Below are 21223 nucleotides of genomic sequence, written 5' to 3'. Positions count from 1 at the left end.
GTCTTTTTTGTGATGTCTTTTTCAGCTTTGGGCTTTTGGAGTCTCAGTTTGATTTTGAGTTTGAGGTGTTTCTGCCCTCCCTTCTCTGTGTTTCTGGTCCATCAAACAAAATAATGATCCTGGGTTTTGGCATTCCAACGTCAAATGGCCCGTGCCGTTGTCAGTGCATCCTGCGGAGCTGGGGTGTTAGTGGATGTCATCTGCAGGTATTAAATAAAGATAAGAACGGGTCAATTGTTCCATCTTCATTTGTTTGGATATTTCTGTGGAGAAACAACCCAAAGGAGCAGGCAGAACCTCCTCTGTAGCCGTGGTGTTGTGCTGGAGCTGCCAGGGCAAGGCTGGAACAAGCTGGGAATCGAGGCTGCTCCGATTTGAATCTTGTTTGTGGCATTCTGATAGAGAGAAAGGAAGGGTTTGTCTTTTACAGGTTGTAATTTCTCTGTAGGTGGGGCTGAGCCTTGTTTTCACAGACATTCAAGATGAAGTTGAGTGGGTGTGTTTCATCACAATAATTGGTCTGTGTTGCAGCTTCTGTGTTCAAAAATACAAGTACACTTGTACTCTTTAAAATTCTCATTCCTCCATTTCTCTGCTGAGGAAAGACCAATTTCATGATTTAATGGGTATTGACATATGAAGGTGTTTTCTTAAAAGACCATTTGAAGCTTTTGGGTCTTTTGAAGTTTAACAGCAAGGACGATTCCCACAAAATTACTGTTGGGGCCTCATTAGGTTTTAAAGATTAGAGATGACCAATCAGGCACGCTCCAGGTGTTTCCTCTGCTGTAGCTAATACTGAGTTTTATTAGAAATATGACCTTTATTTGCTTTTGAATCGTGTCCAGCAAAATGGAATTGTCACTTGTTATCAGTGAATTGGATTTTGGTTTTGGGAACAAACCATGCATGGTCTTAGTTGTGCTTAAGAGTTTCTTGTCTTCCTCTTCAAAGAGCAGGGATTATGACGAAGAGGGTAGGAAAAAAAATCCCTTGCTAGAGTGAAACATCAAGGTTATATAAAAAAAATTGCCTTTTTTTTTCTTATATAAACTGACATTACTGGAGAGGGCAAGCTCTGTTGCTCAGGCATTCCTCTATGGAAGATAAATCTGCTGTCTCACTTGAACTCTCAGTCTTCTGGCAATCAGTGTGCATGGCCAGAGTATTTGGCTTATAAAAAACAAAACAAAACACAACAAAAGTGTACAAACCCGCCCCCCCCCTTGTCTAGCCTAATTCCCTTGGCTTGCATGGGGGAAATTTTGAATTCAGCAAATGGAACAAGTGTGGTCCCAGCCCGCTCTGTTTGGGAGCAGCTGATAAATTGTGTCAAAACAGTCCTGAGTGCTTGGAATTAAATCCTGCCCATTTTTGAAGGAAAACACTTGCAAACATTACCACGCTGCAGAAGTGTCTGAAACAGTTGGTGCTGGTACAACACCGGCCAGGCAGGAATGGAATTAAAATGTTTCCCCTCCGCCGTCTGCTCGAGGCTTATCAGCTGCTAATGCCACACAGAAACTCGGTCTGCCTGCAGTACCTTGATCCAAACGGAAAAAATTTCCCTGCATAAAGAGTTTTCAAAGAAATCTTTCAGCAGTTTGGGCTTTAACGACGATGCTTTAGTTGCAGTCAGCCCCAAAACCTCAAATGCACCCAACTCTGCTGGCCTTTGTAATTAATAACACGAGATCAATGGCGTTGGCACGAGTGGAAATACTCTGGGTCTGCAGCGGTCCAGACTTGGGGTAGTGACTTTGTATTGGAGAGTATTCAACTTCTGAGTCTTAAATGAACTAGACACAGAGCATAAATTTAACTTCGCGCCCTTTAAAAGTATAGTCAAGTATTTTATGCAAATGGCCTGAGCACTGCAGGCCTCGTATCATAAATCTCAATAATTTGTTTTAGGAAACCTTAGCAAAGGAAAGAGATTACTTGGAAATGAACTGTAGAAAAGTTTACTGTAAATGTAACTCAGCATAAACAGAGACTTATTTCAGTGGTTCTTGCAGTTCAAAAATGCAATTTTAGAAATTTATTTTATGGAGGGGTTTATTTTGTTCTTTTACGGGTTCTTTATTACTTTTTTTTTTTGCTTTTTGCCAAAGACAGCCAAGGGCTGTCAACCCACTGTGTCAACCTACATAACTCATGTGGGAACAAAAGCATGCTCCATGTTTTCCTCTGCCTTCCCATTCTGTCCAGCAAGAGATGCTCAGTCAGCATCAGGAACCAGGAATGCAACACTCCCATGGTGTCCCTGCCCGCGGCAGGGGGTTGGAACTGTGTGATCTTTAAGGTCCCTTTTAACCCAAACCATTCTGTATTCCCATGATTCTGGTTTTTTTGTTGTTTGTTTTTTTTTTTTTAATTAGTGTATTTTTACATTGATATATCTTTGTTTTGTTGTCTAGATGAATCTAAATTTAGGAACCAGTGAAACCCCTATTTACAATTTAATTTAATTTTATTTAATACACTTACACTTTTTTTCCACGGTTAATGAAAAAGATATGACTTATTAAAACAGAAATAACTTGTTAAACATAACATGTAATTCCCTTAAAGCTATAATTTGATAAAGTGTGGATTTTCTTAAATGAGTAGCTTAGTTAAATAAGTCTCAATAAACCCAGACAGTCCACTTAGGTAAGCAGAGATTGCCACGCTGGAAAACATGACAGGGAGAGAACAGATTGCTTCCCTTTGCTGAAATTTAATCTATTTATGGCACACAAGTATTAGCCTTTGAAGAAACAAGTGTTCCCACAGTGTGTGTTTGCTGATACCACTCGTTCTGAGTCTGCACCTCATCAATTCGGGATTTAAAAAGTGAGGAAAGAAAGAAACCACGTCCTAATTTGTGTAGGTGGATGATAACACCAAAGCCAGGGGAGCAAGAGCCCAGAGCAAAACTCCTCCTGGCAGGGAGAACGTGATTCTATAATTGTTTGAGGCAACTCAGTAGAGAAATTCCACTTTTCCTGAACCTGTGTTTTGCTGCTTGAGCTGCCAGTTTGCTTGAGGATGGAAAACTGCAGTGTGCAGGCATGGTGGTTATTTATATTTTTGCTTGATTTCTCTTCAAGAAGGTAAACTGCCTGCAGTTTTAATGCTTTTTTAAACAAGCAGTTGAAGGGCACAACTGAGGAGGATTTTGAAGGAGAAGTGGAATTCTGTAAGCACACTCCTGAGGGAGTGAGTGGGAGAAATCCTTCTGTCTGGTGAGAGCACGGCAGAGTCTCTGTGCATTTGGGGGGGTTATGCAAAGGCAAACTGTGCTTTGTGTGATTCCATTTGTTCAGCAAGCTAATTTAAACCCATCTTTTCCATCTGTAGGCTAATCAAGAGCTCCATAGTAGTCAGGCACTTAAATATTGTCAGATTGTGGTTTTGTTTCATTTTCCTGTCTCAGTAACACACCTTGGAAATTGCAGATTCAAGGAGAGAATGAGAATTTTCTTCTTCTTTTTTTTTTTCCATCCCAAGAGAAGACAGCAAAAAAACCAGTATTTTTTTCAGCTAAGAAAAGCAAAACAGGTGGATGAGCAAAGTAGAGAGCTTTTTATTTTGTTGGCTCCAGCATTCTGTTTCTTACCAGCAGAATATCTGCAGCTGTATTAGGGGTTGTGTAAAACCCTGATATGGCTAATAATAGGGATGGATGGTCTTGGAGCAACCTGGTCTAGTGGAAGGTTCCCTGCCCATGGCAGGGAGTTGGAACTGGATGAGCTTTAAGGTCCCTTCCAACCCAACCCATTCTATGGCTTCAGTAAGGAACCCCAGTGACCCAGAGAGGCTTTTATTCCAGCACATAAAATCCTGAAATGTAGCTGATGCAAAGGATATTTATGTGCTCCGAAGGAATAGAGATGAGAGATTTTTCCGGAGCGAATGAAATAAAAAGGAGGTTTGTTCGTGCTCTAAATCATAGTGAAGCTAATGTCTTAATTGTGAGTCCAACTGGGAAAGAGCTGGAACAGCTCTTTCAGATCCTGTGCAGGGAATGCAGGTAATCTCAGCAGAAAAGTAGGTATTTCCTTGTCAAACCAATCCTTCCAGCTTAGATCCTAGAATTGCAGTTGGCTGTATTTTCAGGCTTAGGGTTTCTTCCTTCATCCCACAGGAATGAGAATGAAGACAGATGGGAAGAAGTGAAGGGGAAAAAAAAAAGAAAAACCAACAAAGACACTTTTTCTGAACTGGAAAAGTTTGGAGGATTCTAGAAAGCATCATTAGTGCAGAGCTATTTAGTTATGTTGGACTGGGATACTTCCATGGGCTGGGTTAAAGGCCTTACATTAGATACTTATTTTTCCATAATACTAGAAAATCTTATGCACTTTAGGAAGCACCAAATGTTAGCCTGGGATTGCCTTGGAACAGCCTGGGTATCACTGGCAGCTCTAATTCCAGATATGCAATAAGATCCATACCTATACACAGCCCTAGTTTTGTTTTTCTCTGAAAATGAGGGATTTTCATTAATCCTCACTGAAAGAAGAGTTACTCTTATTCCTTTTTTAAATTTTGTTTAGGTGTGGCTAACAAAAAGTATATAAGGAATGAATTCAAAGCTGTTTGAACTTTATGCTTTTAATATGTCAGAATACAAATGTCTCCAGGCAACCTCAATATTAAGTAGAAATTTATTGACTTGTAGCACTGGCAACAAACAGAATCACCGTTGTGGGTTTTTGTTGGGGTTTATCTGGCAGGCCAGGAGGATGCATTTCTCACAGCACAGGAGATACAGTTTCAGAGACACAAATGGGAATCAGTCAATGGGTCAGAGGAACGCAGTTCAAAGGCCCATAGTTCATAAAATATTTATGTGCTGTTATAAAAATAAAGTGGAAAGGGAACTTATGTAACATACCAAAAAAAAAATGAAGAGCCAGCAGAAAACTTCCTCTCGCATCCCACAACTAAACCGAACTTCTATATTTCCAGAGAAAGTGTGTCCAGCCGTGGCTTTTCCACAGCTCTCCCGGGGCGTCTGCCATTGCCACATCCAGCAGTTCAGTTCTTTGCCATTCCATTGTTCCTACCCGGATGCCTCACGTCCGAGCTATGCTCGCTGAGACCAAGTGCAGAAAACTAGTTTGCCACAAGATTTTTATTTCCCTCTTGGCTGTAATAATGCAATCTGCAAGGGAAAAAGGGAGAGGAGGGAAGCAACATCAGCGAACTTACTGGATGGTTTAAGTTTGAATGACGTTCCAAACAAAACCACTACCACCCCCAAAAGCAGAAAAAAATCGGAACTTGCAAGCATTGGAAATCTGGGAAGAAATTATGGTGTCCTCTGTGGTGTCCTTTACATGTCTTTTCATGTCTAGATTGGATGGGTTTCAAATTTATTTGGATTTTTAGATAAGTATCTATTTGTTTTAAAATACCTACTGCTGTCTCTGTGTCTAAAATATTATGTACTGAAAGTTCTAAAGGAAAACCTACAAAAAATAATGAGAGGCTTCTTTTAAGGCTTTGTGTGATGTTAATGGATCAAGCCCTAATGAGATCATGAAGTTCCCCTCTGATTCTAAGCTGGGTTTTGTGGATTTTTCATCTTTTCCTTCCTATATCTCCTTTATTTTGAATACAGGGCAACAGTTGCCATTCTTACCAGGAGGGATGGCTGCAGTTTCTCTAGGTGACCATCAGTACTGCTTCTCTCTTGGTTAAATACATTACATGAGAAAGATGGGAGAAACTTCATTTTCCCAAATCAGAGCCAAAATGCATTTTTAGCCCAAGACTCTCGGCTCCCAAGGAATGCGAGCTGAGGCTTTATGGATCTTTCTCTGCTCTCCCATTCTATTGCTGACTCCCTGGTCAGCTCCCCTGTGTTTGGGTTTTGAACACGTGTGCATAAGCCTGGCTTTGAGAAGCACATGCTTGACTTTAACAGAAATAAAAGCAAAGAAGTTGGCCCTGCAGTTTATCGAGCACTGCTCGTGAAAAGCTGGCCATGCAATGGACTGTTGAGGAATTTTACAGCCACGCAGCCAGATTACCAGAATTCCAAGTATATTAGGTGCTGAGTATTGAACAGGCCAACTGGGACAGTTAGTGGAGAACTGGTTCAGTTGCAGGGGCACATTCACAGAACGAGTTGAAAATGTGTTTCATAGTGTGCACCCACTCCTGTGAGAAACCTGTAGGGAAGTGATGCCAGGTAAGGCCGGTGCTCTGACAGTGTTTGTAAAGTTGGCCATGACTTAAAACTGCTCACAGGGACGTTGATTTATCAGACTGGAAGGGAAGAACTGTGCAAACAAGTTATACGGTGCTGTTGCTAACAGGAAAATAGAGTGGAGGGGTTTGTTACTGAGTTAGCTGACAGGCTCCCTGGTGGGTTCACAGCTTCCTCTGGGCTCCTTCCCTCCTGTGTGACCCGTTAGGGCTACGCCGAGGAGCCAGATTTGTGCAGGGAGCGGCAAAGTCTCGTGCAGACGGAGCTGAGCAGATGTGGTGTTGATATTCAGCGGTTCCATCACGTGTTCCCATCCCCCCAAACGCAGGCAGCTCTGTGGTGTTGTCACCACTCGTCAGCTCTGGGCTGTGGTGCAGTCACAGCCCAGGCACTGCTTCACAACATCAGCAAACTGCTGTGCTGCTGATTTTCTCCTCCTTTAACCCTCCTGACTCCTAAAGAGGGAAGAAATATTTATTCTTCTCAGTTCCTGGCAGATGCGAAGCATGCCTGATTCTTATCTCTACTCCTTCCCTCTTTTCCCTTTACAATCCCCACAATTCCCAAACTTCCCTTCCCACGCACAGATGACACTGAAAATAACAAGACTCTAAATGATGATGCTTCTTTCTTTGGTGTAACAGCATTTTCCTGATTTTGATGTTATTGCCACAATTATTAACCACTGAAATGCATAATTTCACAATCCTGCCGGGACATAAGTGGTTTGGGAGCCAGAAAGTACTTGCCACTGATTGAGTAACATTTCACAGAGATAATTGCCCTTCAGAAGAATAGATGGGTTATGATCTTGCTGTTGTCTTTTCCAAATAATGCTTGACTCCCACCAGAAACCCTGAGGGTGGAGAGCAAATGTGTAGGAGCTGCTCTTCTGTGATGATGATAATTTTGGTTTGGCACCTGTGAGAAAACAGAGTATGCCCTTTTCATCTTGAAGCATCAGGGTTTGTTTTTTTTTTCAGAGGAAGTTTCATATTTCAGTTTGGGATTCAGTGGCCTTTTGTTAGTTGCTGTGACTTGTATTGATTTCATGGAGATTTAAGGACATGTTTTTGGGAATCCTTATTTGTGTCTTTAGCTGAAAAAAATATACACTGGCTTCTAAAATTCTTGTGGAAATGCACTTAAGCATCAGTTCAAGAACAGGCAGTTGTTTAAATCCATCCCATTCCAGAAAGCTCTTCTGTCTCCAAGCAATTTAAGCAGGTGTGGATGGTCTGTCCGTACAAAGGGATGTTCTCAGGGAATCTTGTTTCATCTATTTAATGAAACAAACGCTTTGCTAAATGCTAAATATGTTTCCCTTTCTCCTGAACAACTAATGTTTCTTAAAGAATCACTACTTCTACCTTTTATTTTTAATTTTTAATGAGTGATCTGCATTTTTAAGGGGGTGTCTGTCCTTAAATCACTTATCACAGGGTACGTGATACTAATATCGCTCTAGTAAATTAATGTTTTCAGACAGGGAGGAGAAAGCCCCACAGAGGGCAGAGCAGGCATTTAATGCTGATGGCATCTGTATGTAGGTCCCATAAATGTACTAGGAATTAATTGTTGGATATATTGGATGCACACTGCCAAAACTTTGCGTGCGTCCCGTTTACACCTCGCTTACTCTTACCCAGCTCGCTCCATTACGTGAGTCATTTCCGTGGTATTTTGCCTGGGATCAAAATCACCTGCTAACATCTTAAATAAGGCACAGCTTCATTAATATATTAACATTTTATAGCGAATATTTTACGTGTGCTTTGTCAGCTTTTAGACATAATTGCTAGACGTGTGAGAGATGTGGTTTCTAGATTTTTGTTGGACCAACAAGGATAATGCACCCGTTTCCATTCCCCTCCTTTGTTATGCCCCATTTTATTTCCAGGGATATTGCACTGTGGCCTCAGTTCCTGTTAGGCTTTTGGGCACTCCTGCAGTGCAAACAGTAGAGCAAGATGTGAGTGAGGAGCAATATAAATGAGAAATTACTGGTCGTTAGGAGGGATTAGGGAGTGCAGCAGCAACATCCAAGAGAGCACTACTTGTTTTGCTAAGCCGGATTTAGGAGGGAAATAAAGAAGCAATTCTCCAAATCACTTTATTATTCGTCGCAGGGTGGCCTGGGAACAGCTGTGCTCTTAACCTCTGTCCTGTGGTAGCTCCAGTTGGTGCCTTCTGTGGGGTAGGAGGCTGAGGGCAAGGGAGAAGTGTAGCAGGATGGTGCCCGTGCCACGGCATCCCACAACCACCAAATGTGACACGGAGGCTTTTCCAGTTTCATCACACTCCTCCTCCACAGAGCAGCCTTACATTTCTCCCAGCCTTTGCCTAATTTGAGCAGGGTGCAAAGATAGCAGCTCAAACCCGTTTGGTGCAGGGGCAGAAACCTCCCCGGGAGGTCCCACAGAGCTTCATGAAGTGCCCTTAGCGACATGACAAGAAGGGAGAGGCCTCAAGTTGCACCGGGGGAGGTTTAGGTTGGATATTAGGGAAAATTTCTTCACCAAAAGGGCTGTCAAGCTCTGGAGCACCTGAAGCTCAAGTCACCACCCCTGAGGGATCTAAAAGACTTGTAGATGTGACACTCATGTGGAATTGGCATCATTAGGTCAATGGCAGGACTCGATCTTAAAGGTCTTTTCCAGCCATGGGTTGCAGAGAGCCGAAGGTGTTTTGTTCCTTTTGAGTTCCAACATATGGAGCTTTTGAGAAAGAAACAAACTGACAACCTCAGCATTTAAGAACACGCAGGGAACAGGTTTTATTTGTCTTCATACTTTTATTGCTTTACAGAAAATCCCTAAAGCAAGAGGAACATCATGCTTTGAATACAGACATTTTACTTTCCTTTTTAATGCCTTACTATACAGGATGTGATATCTCTGATGTGGTAGTTAAAAATTGTCACAGAACTGACTGACAGCCCTGAAACACTGCTCCCCACTCCTTCTCCCTGTGCTACAACAGCACACCTACATCCACTCACATAGTAGCAGTGAAAGCAGTTCATTGCCATGTGGGATCTCCCCTGTGAATAAACAAAGATGTTCCATTTCCCCATGTTGTCAATCAGGAACCTGTCGTCTGGGGCCCGAGTTAATACAATACTTCATTACCTTAATCTGTTATTTCTTTGGGAGCTGCACACAGTGCTTTTGTCTGATCAAAAATGGACTTGCGTGTTCTGGTCAGTTCTGAAAGAGGGATTTGGATGCAATATTTCTCAGGTGAATTGGGAAGTAGAAAAGAAAATCCAGTAGCCAGCAATATGTGACAGAATTAGCACCTAACTGCTGGTAATCATTGTAAATAAGTAGGTGCCTGTAAGCACTGTGTTTGAACAAATCCGGTTACAAACCGGTTTTAGCGTCAAGGTGAGGCTCCTTTGCATCCTGCCCACGTTTTTTATCAGGACTAAAAAGCCCACTTTGAGCTGTGTTGTGCAGCAGATACAGTGCCATCCCTGCTCGAAGGGGTGAGCAACACGAAAGGCTAAGAAACTAATATCAAAGGGTCAGAGGGCCGAAAGAATTAGGAGTCAGTTGGGATGCTCAGGCTAAAAACTCTGCTGAACGGGGGAGACGGTGTCTCTTGGCTCCCAGCCCTCCCTCGCTTTCCAGTCAAGGTTATTCCTGTTGCTGATGATTCAGTGCCACTGCTGATGCCAGTAAATGTCAGCCCAGAAAACCGGAGATGTTGTTGAAAAGTCAAAATGCATTTTTTTCATCAGTCTGGATAAAGCTGTCGTTCGTGTTATCTGGGCTGCAGATTTTCTTGGCAAAGCTCTATCCCAGTGCTCCAGTGGGTATCCTGCTCTCTTGGATTGCTGTGTGATACACAGGGGTTGAAGGAAGAGATAATAATTTCCTGTTGATGCACATGTACATGTTTTACAGTAATGTTATATGATAAGCTGCAATAAGTAGAACAAATGGAATAGCAAAGCTGAGATGAACAGAAATAATAATCCAAGCATATTTCTTAATTAATCAGCATTCCCAATGAACCTCCACGCTAGAAAAGGAGTTTCATGCATTAATTCATAGAATTAATTAATTGAATTGATTTTGACACTGAGCAAAAATTTATCCAGAAGAGTATTCAATTGAAACTGATGGAATTATCCTTTTATTTAAATAGCTACATATTGATTAAGGGGGCCAGAATCTGTTCTGTAATAGATTCTGGGAGACAGCTGAGCTGGAGACATCTCATAGAGCAGGATAATAGGAATATTATAAATGCTAAAGAGGGATTGTGGCCGTTGCCACTTGATTATCATACTCTTGCAATAATAACGTATCTCTAATTTTAAATTGGTGCCTTTAAGGCTAATCTAAGATTTCCAAAGAGACTTAATGGCCTATGATACACTTCAGCTCAATAAAGCCATGGAACCATGACGTTCTCCAATGTCACCCTCAGAAATGGTGAGTTTATGTAGTTGTTCAATGGTTAATAAGAAGTTACAGCTGCCACAAAGTTTGGATGTTGGGTGAAGGTGTCTAAAACACCTGAGGTGTCTCTGAAGCACCGCATAATCCTCTCTTTTTCAATGTCATAATGTTCTTTAATTATAAAGCAATTAACTCTCTCAAATGATGCCATATAAACCCACAATGTGGTAGTTGTTAACCTGTCTTTTACATCTTACCATTTTGTCCTCAGTCACCCTTGTTGTCAATTCAAGGTCACTTTGCAGCACAGGCTCTCCAAGTGCTAGATGTATGAATAATACATAAGGGCAGCACTAATTCAGAAATGGTACTAAATGGCCAAAGTAAGGACTTTAATTAAAGGATAAGACAATAACTGTTTGGCTGCTACCTCAAGGACTATGTCATTTTTATGAGAGATGTCTTCCTATGAAAGGCAGTCCTGTAATGGATATCTTTCACCTCCCTTGGGTGCAGTCGCTGAATAAATTCTTCCTAGGGAAAGGAGAAATAATTTTCCTAAAAACTGTCACAGAATTAGGAGTTTCAGCTGAAAAATATTCCACACATGTGCATGACAGGGTTTGGGGTTTTTTTGGTCATGTAAAAATGCCTGTGTCATTACCAGTTAATGTATTCTTTTGGGCAGAATGAGGCAGGTTGAGGTTTGCCCTGCCTGCCCTTTACAAACCAGGCTGTGCCATGCCCCTGTCCCAGCAGCTTTTCCTCAGCTTCAGGGACAGTGCATTTCTTTCCCTTGTAACGTGGTGATTAGGTGTGATATCCCATGGGATCTGTCATTGCAGAGAGCCCAGAATTTGGTGGCGAGGTCTGGATTTGCGGTCGGCACGCGAAGCGTTTCGTCACGTTGTTTCCTTTGCGTGTCCCTCACGTGTAGACATGAAACCACAATCCTGATTATGCAATCACACATTTACCCCCCCGTTTCTAAATGAGTAACACCCAGTGATAAAGCTGGAAGCTGTGCTCTGTTGCCACAGCTGCAGAGAACTAGGAGCAGAGAAAACAATAGCTGCACATCCACATGTGCCTTCCAGCTGCTGCCGGCTCCCACATTCTCCTTATCCTTTCAGTCCTCCCATTCCAGCAGATAAATTGCCTCGGTGACAGGAAAGGTTGGTAGCGTATAAGCTGCCAGTTTAATAATGTTTTGTAGAAAATCAGGGTTAGCGTATCAAAATACTAATTGCAGCTTAATTAGAGGGGTTATTCAAAGTTGAAATTTCCGCTTGAGTTTCGTTATATGATTTTTCTCTTTCCTGGCACTGAACACCCCTTGGAACCAGGGAGACTAACCTCGGGGACACACAGATGAAGTTTCTGTTCTTCTTCCCTCCCAGCTTGGTCCCATGGTCACATATTTTTCCTTTAGATTTCACAACTCCGGACACAACAGTTTCTTTCCCGCTATTCACCAAGCTCTGCCTCGCTCCTGGGGTACCAGTGGTGTCCACAGGAGCTGGGAAGGTAAAAGAGAGGAGACCTGGTGTATATCCTTGAGATGCAAAACTGGTTGGAATATAGAACCAGGAAGAACAACATTTTCTCTCTCAGTTTACCCGTTTCCAAGCATTTCCAGGTGCCAGATGATAAAAATCCCTTTGGCAGAATAAGCGATATCGGGGTGCAAGGACCTTATTTGAATGACCAAATGTCAGGGCTGGTGAGAGATCAGAATTTCCAAATGATTTTGAGGTTGAGTTAATGCATCGAAATCCAAGTGGCGTCTGGTTAAACAAGGATACCTCCAGGTCCTCCAGGTCCTTGGGAAAAGGTTGTTGGAACAAAACTGGTGATGTTATTAGTCCACAAGTAAATTGCTACTTTATTTTTCTTGTCCTGAATTTGATGGAAGAGCCTTAACTGATTTAAAAATACCAAAAAACCCCACCACCACTACCCAAACCCCTGAAGGTAGGGCAAGCTGCAGAACGTTCCAAATGACATGTTTGCAATAGCACTGCCAGAGTGATAAAACAGTGAATAACCTGAGTTAGAGTTTTTCTGTAAATACTCGGTTTAGAAGTGGATATTTTTCCACTCTGATTTATAAGCCCATAAAAATTCAAGGAATACAGCTGAGGATGAAATGAATGTGTGTGTATGTCTGAGTGAACACCTCGGGTTTGATTTATGTGAGACGACACAGTGAAAGTCTGTGAAGGTTTGGAGTTTACATTTATTCTTATTTATTGCATTTGCTTCTCTGATCCATCTACTCTCATAACCTGCCTTCTCCCCAAAATCTTAGCGTTACAAGCCAGAGGATAAATATAGTTAAATGATAGATTAAATATAGAAAATTATATTTCTCTGGCATACATTTAACATTGAGCGGCTTTGTTCTAGTTTTAGTTTTAAAATCCTTAGCATATTCCGTGTAAAACATTTAGTTTTTATGGCAGATATTTCTAATGCAGAATCATTTTCCTGTGATCCTGCCATGTCGATCCATGTCCAACATGTCCATGATCAGGAGATTTGCATCCCTCTGCCCTGCTCTTCACCAGCCTGGTTGGAAGGCTGAAAGCAGAAGAGCTCCTCAACAGCTTCTGCTTCCCTCACAAGCACCTTGCAGAGCTCAAAACAGCTTCGAGGTGGACAAGAGTGAGCCTTTTTTATTTAAAATATTCTTTTCTGAATCCTGGGCTAGAGTTTATTATTTTAAACACTGAGATTTTTTTTTTAACATATCCTGAGCTAGGCAAGCATAAGAAAAATACGTTTTCCATATGCCCTAGCTAGAGCAGTGCTAGCAAAAGCTATTGAAATTAGAAACTTCCAACTGAACTTCTTTGTTAGTCTTCAGTGAGCTTTAGAAGAATCTCAGTTTGAAGACAATTAATGCAGTATTTGAACATTGTGAAAGCTTGAAATCAGTAGTGTTGTACAGGCACATTACACAATTAGAAACATCCCAGCTTCTTCCTCAGTGTAGAACCCACCCTGAAGTTGAGGGGGAAAACACTCACTAGAAAACTGTTGGAAAGGGGTATCGTGAGCTCACTCTCAGGATGGAGGATTTATTTGCTTATTTATTTATTTTAAGAAACCTCTGAAACGTTCCTCTTGGCATCCAAGAGGCAGAGGACCTATGAAGTCATCAGGATGCTCCCTCTTGGGAGGCTGTTGCTTTAAAGTTTCCACTACAAACAAATAAACAGGGCAGTGTGTCCATCAGCAGCTGCCCTGGCAGGGGTTTTACTGCAAACATCTGAGCAACCACACCAGCAAAATGAAAATAGGAGTGGAAACTGCACTGAGACACAGTGAGGAGAAATTAATTTTCAACGTGCATCGTATCAGCTGAACAATTTGCATAGGTTTTACTTCATTCCTCGTTCAGCGGATTTCAGATTTCAAGGCATCTAATGGAGACTTGGGGGGGGGAAGGAGAGCATGGCACGTGCATATAAAATATTCCCAAGTCTTGAACCCCTGCTCTTTATAAAGACTATTATCACTTTATTACCTGTGTGCAAATAGTGTCCACAAAGGATGAAGTCTAAAAACTGATGAAATTGGATTCTGTGGCCCGTCAGCATTTACTTTTATTTGACTGGTTGCTAGTGTTGAAATTGTAATAATGAATTCCAGGCTATTCATAGCCCTAACTTGCTTTTTGTGTTTGGCATTAAATTCAACCGATTTATTTTAAAGAATTAGCTAAACTTGTGGTAGAAAGTGATGAAATCTATAGGATGTATCTCACAGACATTTTATGGCAGTTGTGAGGTTGTGACTTTATCTTCCAGGGAACTTCCCCAAAATCAGCATCTGCCTCTTATTGCCTTTATGTTTCGCCTTGTTCAGTTTTATTCCCTCTTGCAGAGTCTAAATACAGTTTCAAAATAGTTGTGTTGAGACACTTTTCCTGTTGCTATTAATGCCATTTGCTTCCATATCATCACTGTCTTTTGCTCAGATTACTTTGCTTTCCCATGAGTGCTCTGCAAGTCCTTTGAAAATGAAATACTTTCACTGAAAAAGTAATATTGGCACATAATGGATCAATTAGGAAGGCATGTGGCACAGAAAGTGAACAAATCTTAGCCACGTTTGTAGTAGTGAAAAACATTCTGATAATCAGGTTGATATTTCTTTGAAGCGTTTCTACGCCTGAAATATTTTGACTTCAAAATGATTGTTTTGCAGCTCCCTTTTTGCATGTGTGAGTATAAAAAATTGCATATCTGTGCCAAAAATAGCACACAGGCACACACACATATGGGAAACACACCGAAGTCTCATGCAAGAAGGCAGCAGCAGAGAATATATGTGCATATTTATTTACATTTGTATGTTATATGTGCATCGTTGCCAGCAGATTGAAGAATTGAGGGCACCACTAAAACAAGATGCAGTGCTGAATGCCTGTGTGACCGAGGCTAACTCTTGATAGTTTTTGGTTCAGTATTTCCCAGATTAACGGAGTAGGAATTTCATGCTTGGATCTCTAATTGAAAAGCCCTCGCTGGGGAATCCGTGTGGTGGTTTAGGAATTCTTTAGGGGAATTAACTTTGTGTGACTATCATGCTTTCTGTGTAGGTGTTGTCAAGAGACAAATTGGTTTGCAATGTGTCACAAATGCTGTTGCCTGTTCCCCCCAGGCTCAGCTTCTGTGTAGAGGAGAAGTGTCACTACAACATCCCCTTAGAGAAAATCCTGACTTCCAGCAAAATTAGCTTATCAGGGGAGAAACTGCTCACCTGGAATTAGGGGCTGATCTCGAGATCAGGGAGGATGTCAGTGTTAAGAAAACAGAAGCTTCTTACTAAAAGAGCAAAGTGGGGGCAAGGACTTTTCCAGCTGGATCAAAAAATGGGAATTTACTGAAAGGATTTAACAAGGCGGACGAAAGAGAAGAGGAAGGAAATGAAATGCCTTGTGGACAGAGTTCCCTGAGGACTCTCAAACAGGGAATGAACTGAACTGCATGGTTTCCTGATGGTAGTTTACCTGTTTTTAAGAGAAGAATATTACAGCTGAATCATGGGAAGGACGTGGGTATTTGTGTGCGCGTGATATTTCTTTTAAAAAAGCAAAGTGTGTAGGTGCCAGAAACCCATAATGTTGAGAGTGTGCTTTAACTCCACTGCAGTATCTCCTGTGTCTGCACCAGCTGTGAGTCTGGGGACAATTGGGTGGCCGGGCTCCAGGTCCCCAAACTGGTCCCAGAGACAATGCTCTGAAAAGGGGCCAGGGAGGCAAAGCAAAGCAGCAGCTCTGCAGCACGTTTAGTCCAGTGCAACACCCAAAGCTTCTGCAACGAATTAGTTAGGCCAGAGCTTCTGGTTCCACGGAAATTAGTTCAAGAATTAAGTGGGAGTTACACAATTCCTACAGATTGCCAGCCACTAAAGACAGCTATGGCGCCTTCTAAGATCTTGGCCAGGAAGCCATCATATAAAAGCAGGATTTAAGTTATTTATGGACAGGCAGAGCCTAATGTTTTTAATTTTCTAGATAGCTCAGGAGGCCAATCAGATTGGCAACTCCAGCAGAACGTGTCAGGAAGTCCCAACTCCTGCTACCAGAAATGAATTAAAAGTGGTTTTGGGGAAGATTCGCAGCATTGGTGGACCTGGCTGTTCTATTTGTGCCTGAGAATTTAATCTATTTTCACACTCAAGGAGAAGATGCCTTTGGTTTATAATCTGCTGTTACATTCTATTTTTTAGTGTTGAACTGATAGAAACCTATTTGTCCTTGATTTTTGATACTTACTGCTGCCCGTGCTGGGTTTATTTTCTAATCATATGGAGGCCATATGTATTCTTTACACATAGGCTGTGCTGCACTGCAGAATTTATTATCCCATCCTTTAAATATACTGCTCTTACATGCTCAAAGTCCAGCATTTTTATATGCTGTAGATGCGTTTACCGCTGGCGAGTTACGAGGCATTGTAAAAACTGTATTTATCCACATAATTTTCTATAATCATTGCTAAATGGAGACATGTGAAAGCTTTCTGTGGAGGAAAAACAGAGTACCTGTAAATACCCGTGTTCCTGTATTTGTAGGTATTTTGACTATCTCGGTTCACGGAAGGAAATATTTCACCCAGCAGTGAGGCAAGGACAGAAGATGACTGCTAAAGAAGAGATGCAGTGCTTGAATTGTCACTTCCTTTTGAGTGATCACTCAGAAGCCTCTTTCCTCGAGTTTTGGCCAGGGTGTTACTCAGGAAATAAATGCTAAGTCATAGCCCATGGGCGTAGTGCATGATGGATGAGCAGAGGTCAGGCCCTTGGGCTCAGTACTGCACGTGCTGTGAGAGCTGGTCCTGAGTTGGTGCTGTAGTGCTTGGTCTGCTTCCCAGGGCTGGGATCGACATAAGGGATGCCGTGGAGGTCTGGGAGTTTGACTGGTGGCTTTAAGACAGTTGTGCCCAAATAATAGTTCAGAGGCAGCGTGTCGCCTCTGAGATCTTTTGACATTGCCCACAGCTACCAGGAAATAAAGCATTAAAAATGAGGCTGGCAGGGAGAGTCACATTTCTCATTTGGTGGTGTTGCCCACTGGCCAAAGGAGGTGGGGTGAAGCAAACCATATGCCATTGTCCCATTTCAGCAGATTTGATAGTATGACTGAGCTGGTTTTTGATGTACACGCTCTGAAATATTCCCAGAGAAGGTTGCTGCATGCATAGGAATATCTTCTTACGGTTGTGCACGTGGGTGTCCACACACCTGAGCACTTCTTCCACTGCCCCACCTGATGCCTGTCTCTTCCTGCCTCCAGGTACCAGATCCACACGGGCCTCCAGCACTCCATCATCCGGCCGACCCAGCCCAACTGCTTACCTCTGGATAACGTCACGCTACCTCAGAAGCTGAAGGAGGTTGGGTACTCAACGCACATGGTGGGCAAGTGGCACCTGGGCTTTTACCGCCGGGAGTGCATGCCCACGCAGAGGGGCTTCGACTCCTTCTTCGGCTCCCTCCTGGGCAGCGGCGACTATTACACGCACTTCAAGTGCGACAGCCCGGGCATCTGCGGCTACGACCTCTACGAGAACGACAACGCCGCGTGGGACCACGACACCGGCATCTACTCGACGCAGATGTACACGCAGAAAGTGCAGCAGATCTTGGCCTCTCACAACCCCGGGAAGCCCATCTTCCTCTACATCGCTTACCAGGCTGTCCATTCGCCCCTTCAGGCGCCGGGCAGGTATTTTGAACATTACCGGTCGATAAATAACATCAACAGGCGGAGGTACGCGGCGATGCTGGCCTGTCTGGATGAAGCCATCAACAACGTGACCCTTGCTCTAAAGAAGTATGGGTACTATGAGAATAGCATTATCATATATTCCTCGGATAATGGTGGGCAGCCTATGGCCGGAGGAAGCAACTGGCCTCTCCGAGGGAGCAAAGGGACCTATTGGGAAGGAGGTATCCGCGCCGTTGGGTTTGTCCATAGCCCCCTTCTGAAAAACAAAGGGTCTGTGTGTAAGGAGCTAGTGCACATCACGGACTGGTTCCCCACCTTGATCACGCTGGCGGAAGGGCAGATCGATGAAGACATCCAGCTGGACGGGTATGACATCTGGGAAACCATCAGCGAAGGCAGGCGCTCTCCGCGGGTGGACATCCTGCACAACATCGACCCCATTTACACCAAAGCCAAAAACGGCTCCTGGGCCGCTGGCTACGGGATCTGGAACACCGCCATCCAATCCGCCATCAGAGTGAACCACTGGAAACTACTGACAGGAAACCCGGGATACAGCGACTGGGTGCCTCCGCAGGCCTTCAGCAACGCGGGCCCCAACCGCTGGCACAACGAGCGCGTCTCCTGGTCCGCTGGCAAAACGGTGTGGCTCTTCAACATCACCGCCGACCCCTACGAGCGGGTGGACCTCTCTGCCAGGTACCCAGACGTGGTGAAGCAGCTCTTGCGGAGGCTCTCGCAGTTCAATAAGACCGCGGTTCCCGTCCGCTACCCACCGAAGGACCCCCGGAGTAACCCCAAGCTGAACGGAGGAGTCTGGGGGCCGTGGTTTAAGGAGGACGAAAAGAAAAAGAAGTCGGATAAAAGCAAAGGTGCGAATAAGCAGAAGAAGAACAAGAACAAGAAGAAAGCAAACAGGAAAAAGGGGCAGTCATTCCCTTGCCGGTCACGTCTTGCTGGTGGGTAGACTCTGAGCACCCTCTTTGGCTGAGTCTGAGTCGGCTTGGACCAACAGACTTGAACTTCTGACGGAATAGACTAGAAATGCTAGTTCTGCACTATGGATGGAAGTTGTCGTCTTTGAATTTTTTATTCTGATTTCACCAGCACAAGGTATCTCAACACTCTGAGTGTCCACATGACAGACTTCGTCCTCCACAGGATGAATGGTCCTCACCCACCACCACCACATTCCAGAAAACAACAGCGATAACACCTCATTTCAGGAAACTCAGCTTTGATGGACTAAATGGTGCTTCCTTGCCTTAACTAGTAGGAATCTTTGGAGAGGATGGAGATGTTAATGGCAGATGTCCTCAAAATGAGAGGTGATTCAGAAAGAGAAAGGAAAAACAAAACCTGAGAACCTCTGTGGGTCAGTAAGTGTTAGTCAGCAACCTATGATGCTTTTTGATACAACACAGGAAAAATATGAAGCCATCAGGGTAACTTCTTAGAGGTGCTGGGAAGGGGGGCATGATAGGAGGAAAGCTGCTTTGAATTAGATTTTGTCTGTCTTAAATAAATCTGAAACATTTTTAACATTTCCTAGATGTGCTAAGCTCCCCCCATTTGCAGTAAAACACATGACCAGCTAGCACACACCACATATAATTTATTATAGGCATAGACAAAAACACATTGCCAAAGTGAATGTAACTATTTAAACACTTTAACATAACTATACAACAATATGTAAAAGACATAATTTATTTTACAGCAGAATCCTTATTTCTCTCCCGTTAAAACTTCCTGGCTGATGCAAAGTACCCCTTTGGGTGCCAGGGTTCTGCGGGGGTTTTTAACTTTGCTTTTTTACTTTGATTTCCACCCTGTCATTCAGAGTTTTATTTAACAGATCCATATCCTCAGAGTACTGTAAACCAAGGAAATACTGTATACACTGCTAGGATGAGGAAGGAGAACAATTCAGGTGCGTCATTGCATTGTGTATTTGCCTCCAGTGGTTTTTGAATGTAACAAAGGGTTTATTTAATTTAGGAGTCATGTGAATGCTGTTCAGTTGCTGTACAGAAGCTAGGCCATCTTGCTGTTCGGGGGGAAAATTCTACTTTAAACCTTTTATTTATGTACCTATTAAAATAGTTTATTTTTATGGCATTCATAAAAGTAGTCTGCCTCTTTTTTGCATCCAAGATGGCAATTCTGGCCTAATTTATTTTAAACAAATTCAAGTGAGATTTTTTTTTATTACCATTATTTTTGGTGCAGGAATGTTTTATGACATTTTACTTCTGAAACAGAATTTCTTCCTTCAGTATGTTTATCATTTGAGACATGCTTCAAACTTTGCCCTTTTCCAAGGTGTCTGCACGGATGATGGATGCACGGACTGGCTGCACATTCTTGGTGATCTGGGGTAATTGATACAATACATACACACATATGAGTTTCAAGATGAATTATGTTAAGTAAAATTGATGGTTCATTTGTTGCATAGCTATAACATATTTTGGTAGAATTTCAAATAAGCTGCTTTTCAGCGATGCCTCACTTGACTCAGAAATCACATTTATATTGATGGATTACTGTTGAAACATTCCTAAAATCAGTGCATGCAGAAATCTGAATGATGTCCAACGCTCCAACACCTCCTGACCTTTTTAAAAGGGAACTAACTGCAGGTATGTTCTGCCAAACCCCAGCAAATTGCATATTTTCAGCTATAAAGCAGCATAAAACTGTCATTAACAAAAACACAGAAACAAGCAAGTCAGATTTTGGAGTTACTTCTGTATTGAATATACCGGGGAGAACACAGAAATTAACTTCTTGAATAGTTACATATAAATAGTGATTATAAAGGGATGATGTCTATCTGCCTAAGTGTTTAATATTGTCACTTATTTTTCATACTGTGTGGCCCTTCAGAAGACAAATTAATTTCTTAGAAATCTGTCTAGCTTTACTTCAGATCCAGACTATTCAATGAGTAATCAAGAACTCAGATGTTCTCCAATTTCTCACTTTTTTTTCTTTTTTAATGTGCCAGTGATGTCCTTAAAAGAAATGAGAATAATGTCTTGAGATATTATACTGGAAAATGTGATGTATAAAATTCATGCCTGTGAGAAAATGCACTTCATTTTCCAAGGTCATTTTAAAAAGACCAGAATTAGGTGTGTAAACTAACTATATAGAGGTGGACTAAGATATTTTAATTTACTTTGGCATAATAGCAACAAGGCAGCGTGATAAAGTGTTACCCTCATAGAATCAATTATTGCCCTTTCCCGTGAAAGTTTTATGGTGGCTTTGGCTCTTATTGGACCAAAGCAACCAGAGAGCATTATTCTCTGACAGTATTTTACTCTATAATTATTTATATCTGTTCTCTCTCAG

The 21223-nt window shown here is 42.4% G+C and overlaps 1 protein-coding gene across 2 annotated transcripts in view; it reads left to right on the top strand.

Annotated features, from left to right (window-relative positions):
- Positions 1-20547, top strand: part of ARSJ (arylsulfatase family member J) — a 32847-nt gene extending 12300 nt beyond the window's left edge. Inside the window, exons 2-4 of one of the 2 annotated variants that reach the window (XR_005564919.1) lie at positions 17426-19793; positions 20186-20240; positions 20434-20547. Coding sequence is in view for 1 of the 2 variants with exons in the window: in XM_027716817.2 (XP_027572618.1) it covers positions 17426-18827 (1402 nt within the window). In the remaining variant the exon portion in view is untranslated. Of the gene's footprint in view, positions 1-17425; positions 19986-20185; positions 20241-20433 lie in introns of those variants that run through there. The other variant, XM_027716817.2, reaches the window with a different exon arrangement.
- Positions 20548-21223: the final 676 nt, after the last annotated feature.

The sequence above is a fragment of the Pipra filicauda genome, unplaced genomic scaffold, assembly GCF_003945595.2.
Source record: "Pipra filicauda isolate LSUMZ 115617 unplaced genomic scaffold, ASM394559v2 scaffold389_size666192_pilon, whole genome shotgun sequence".
NCBI classification, from domain to species: Eukaryota; Metazoa; Chordata; class Aves; order Passeriformes; family Pipridae; genus Pipra; species Pipra filicauda.
The sequence above is the reverse complement of the archived record's forward strand: the minus strand, read 5'-3'. Positions and strand labels throughout refer to the sequence as shown.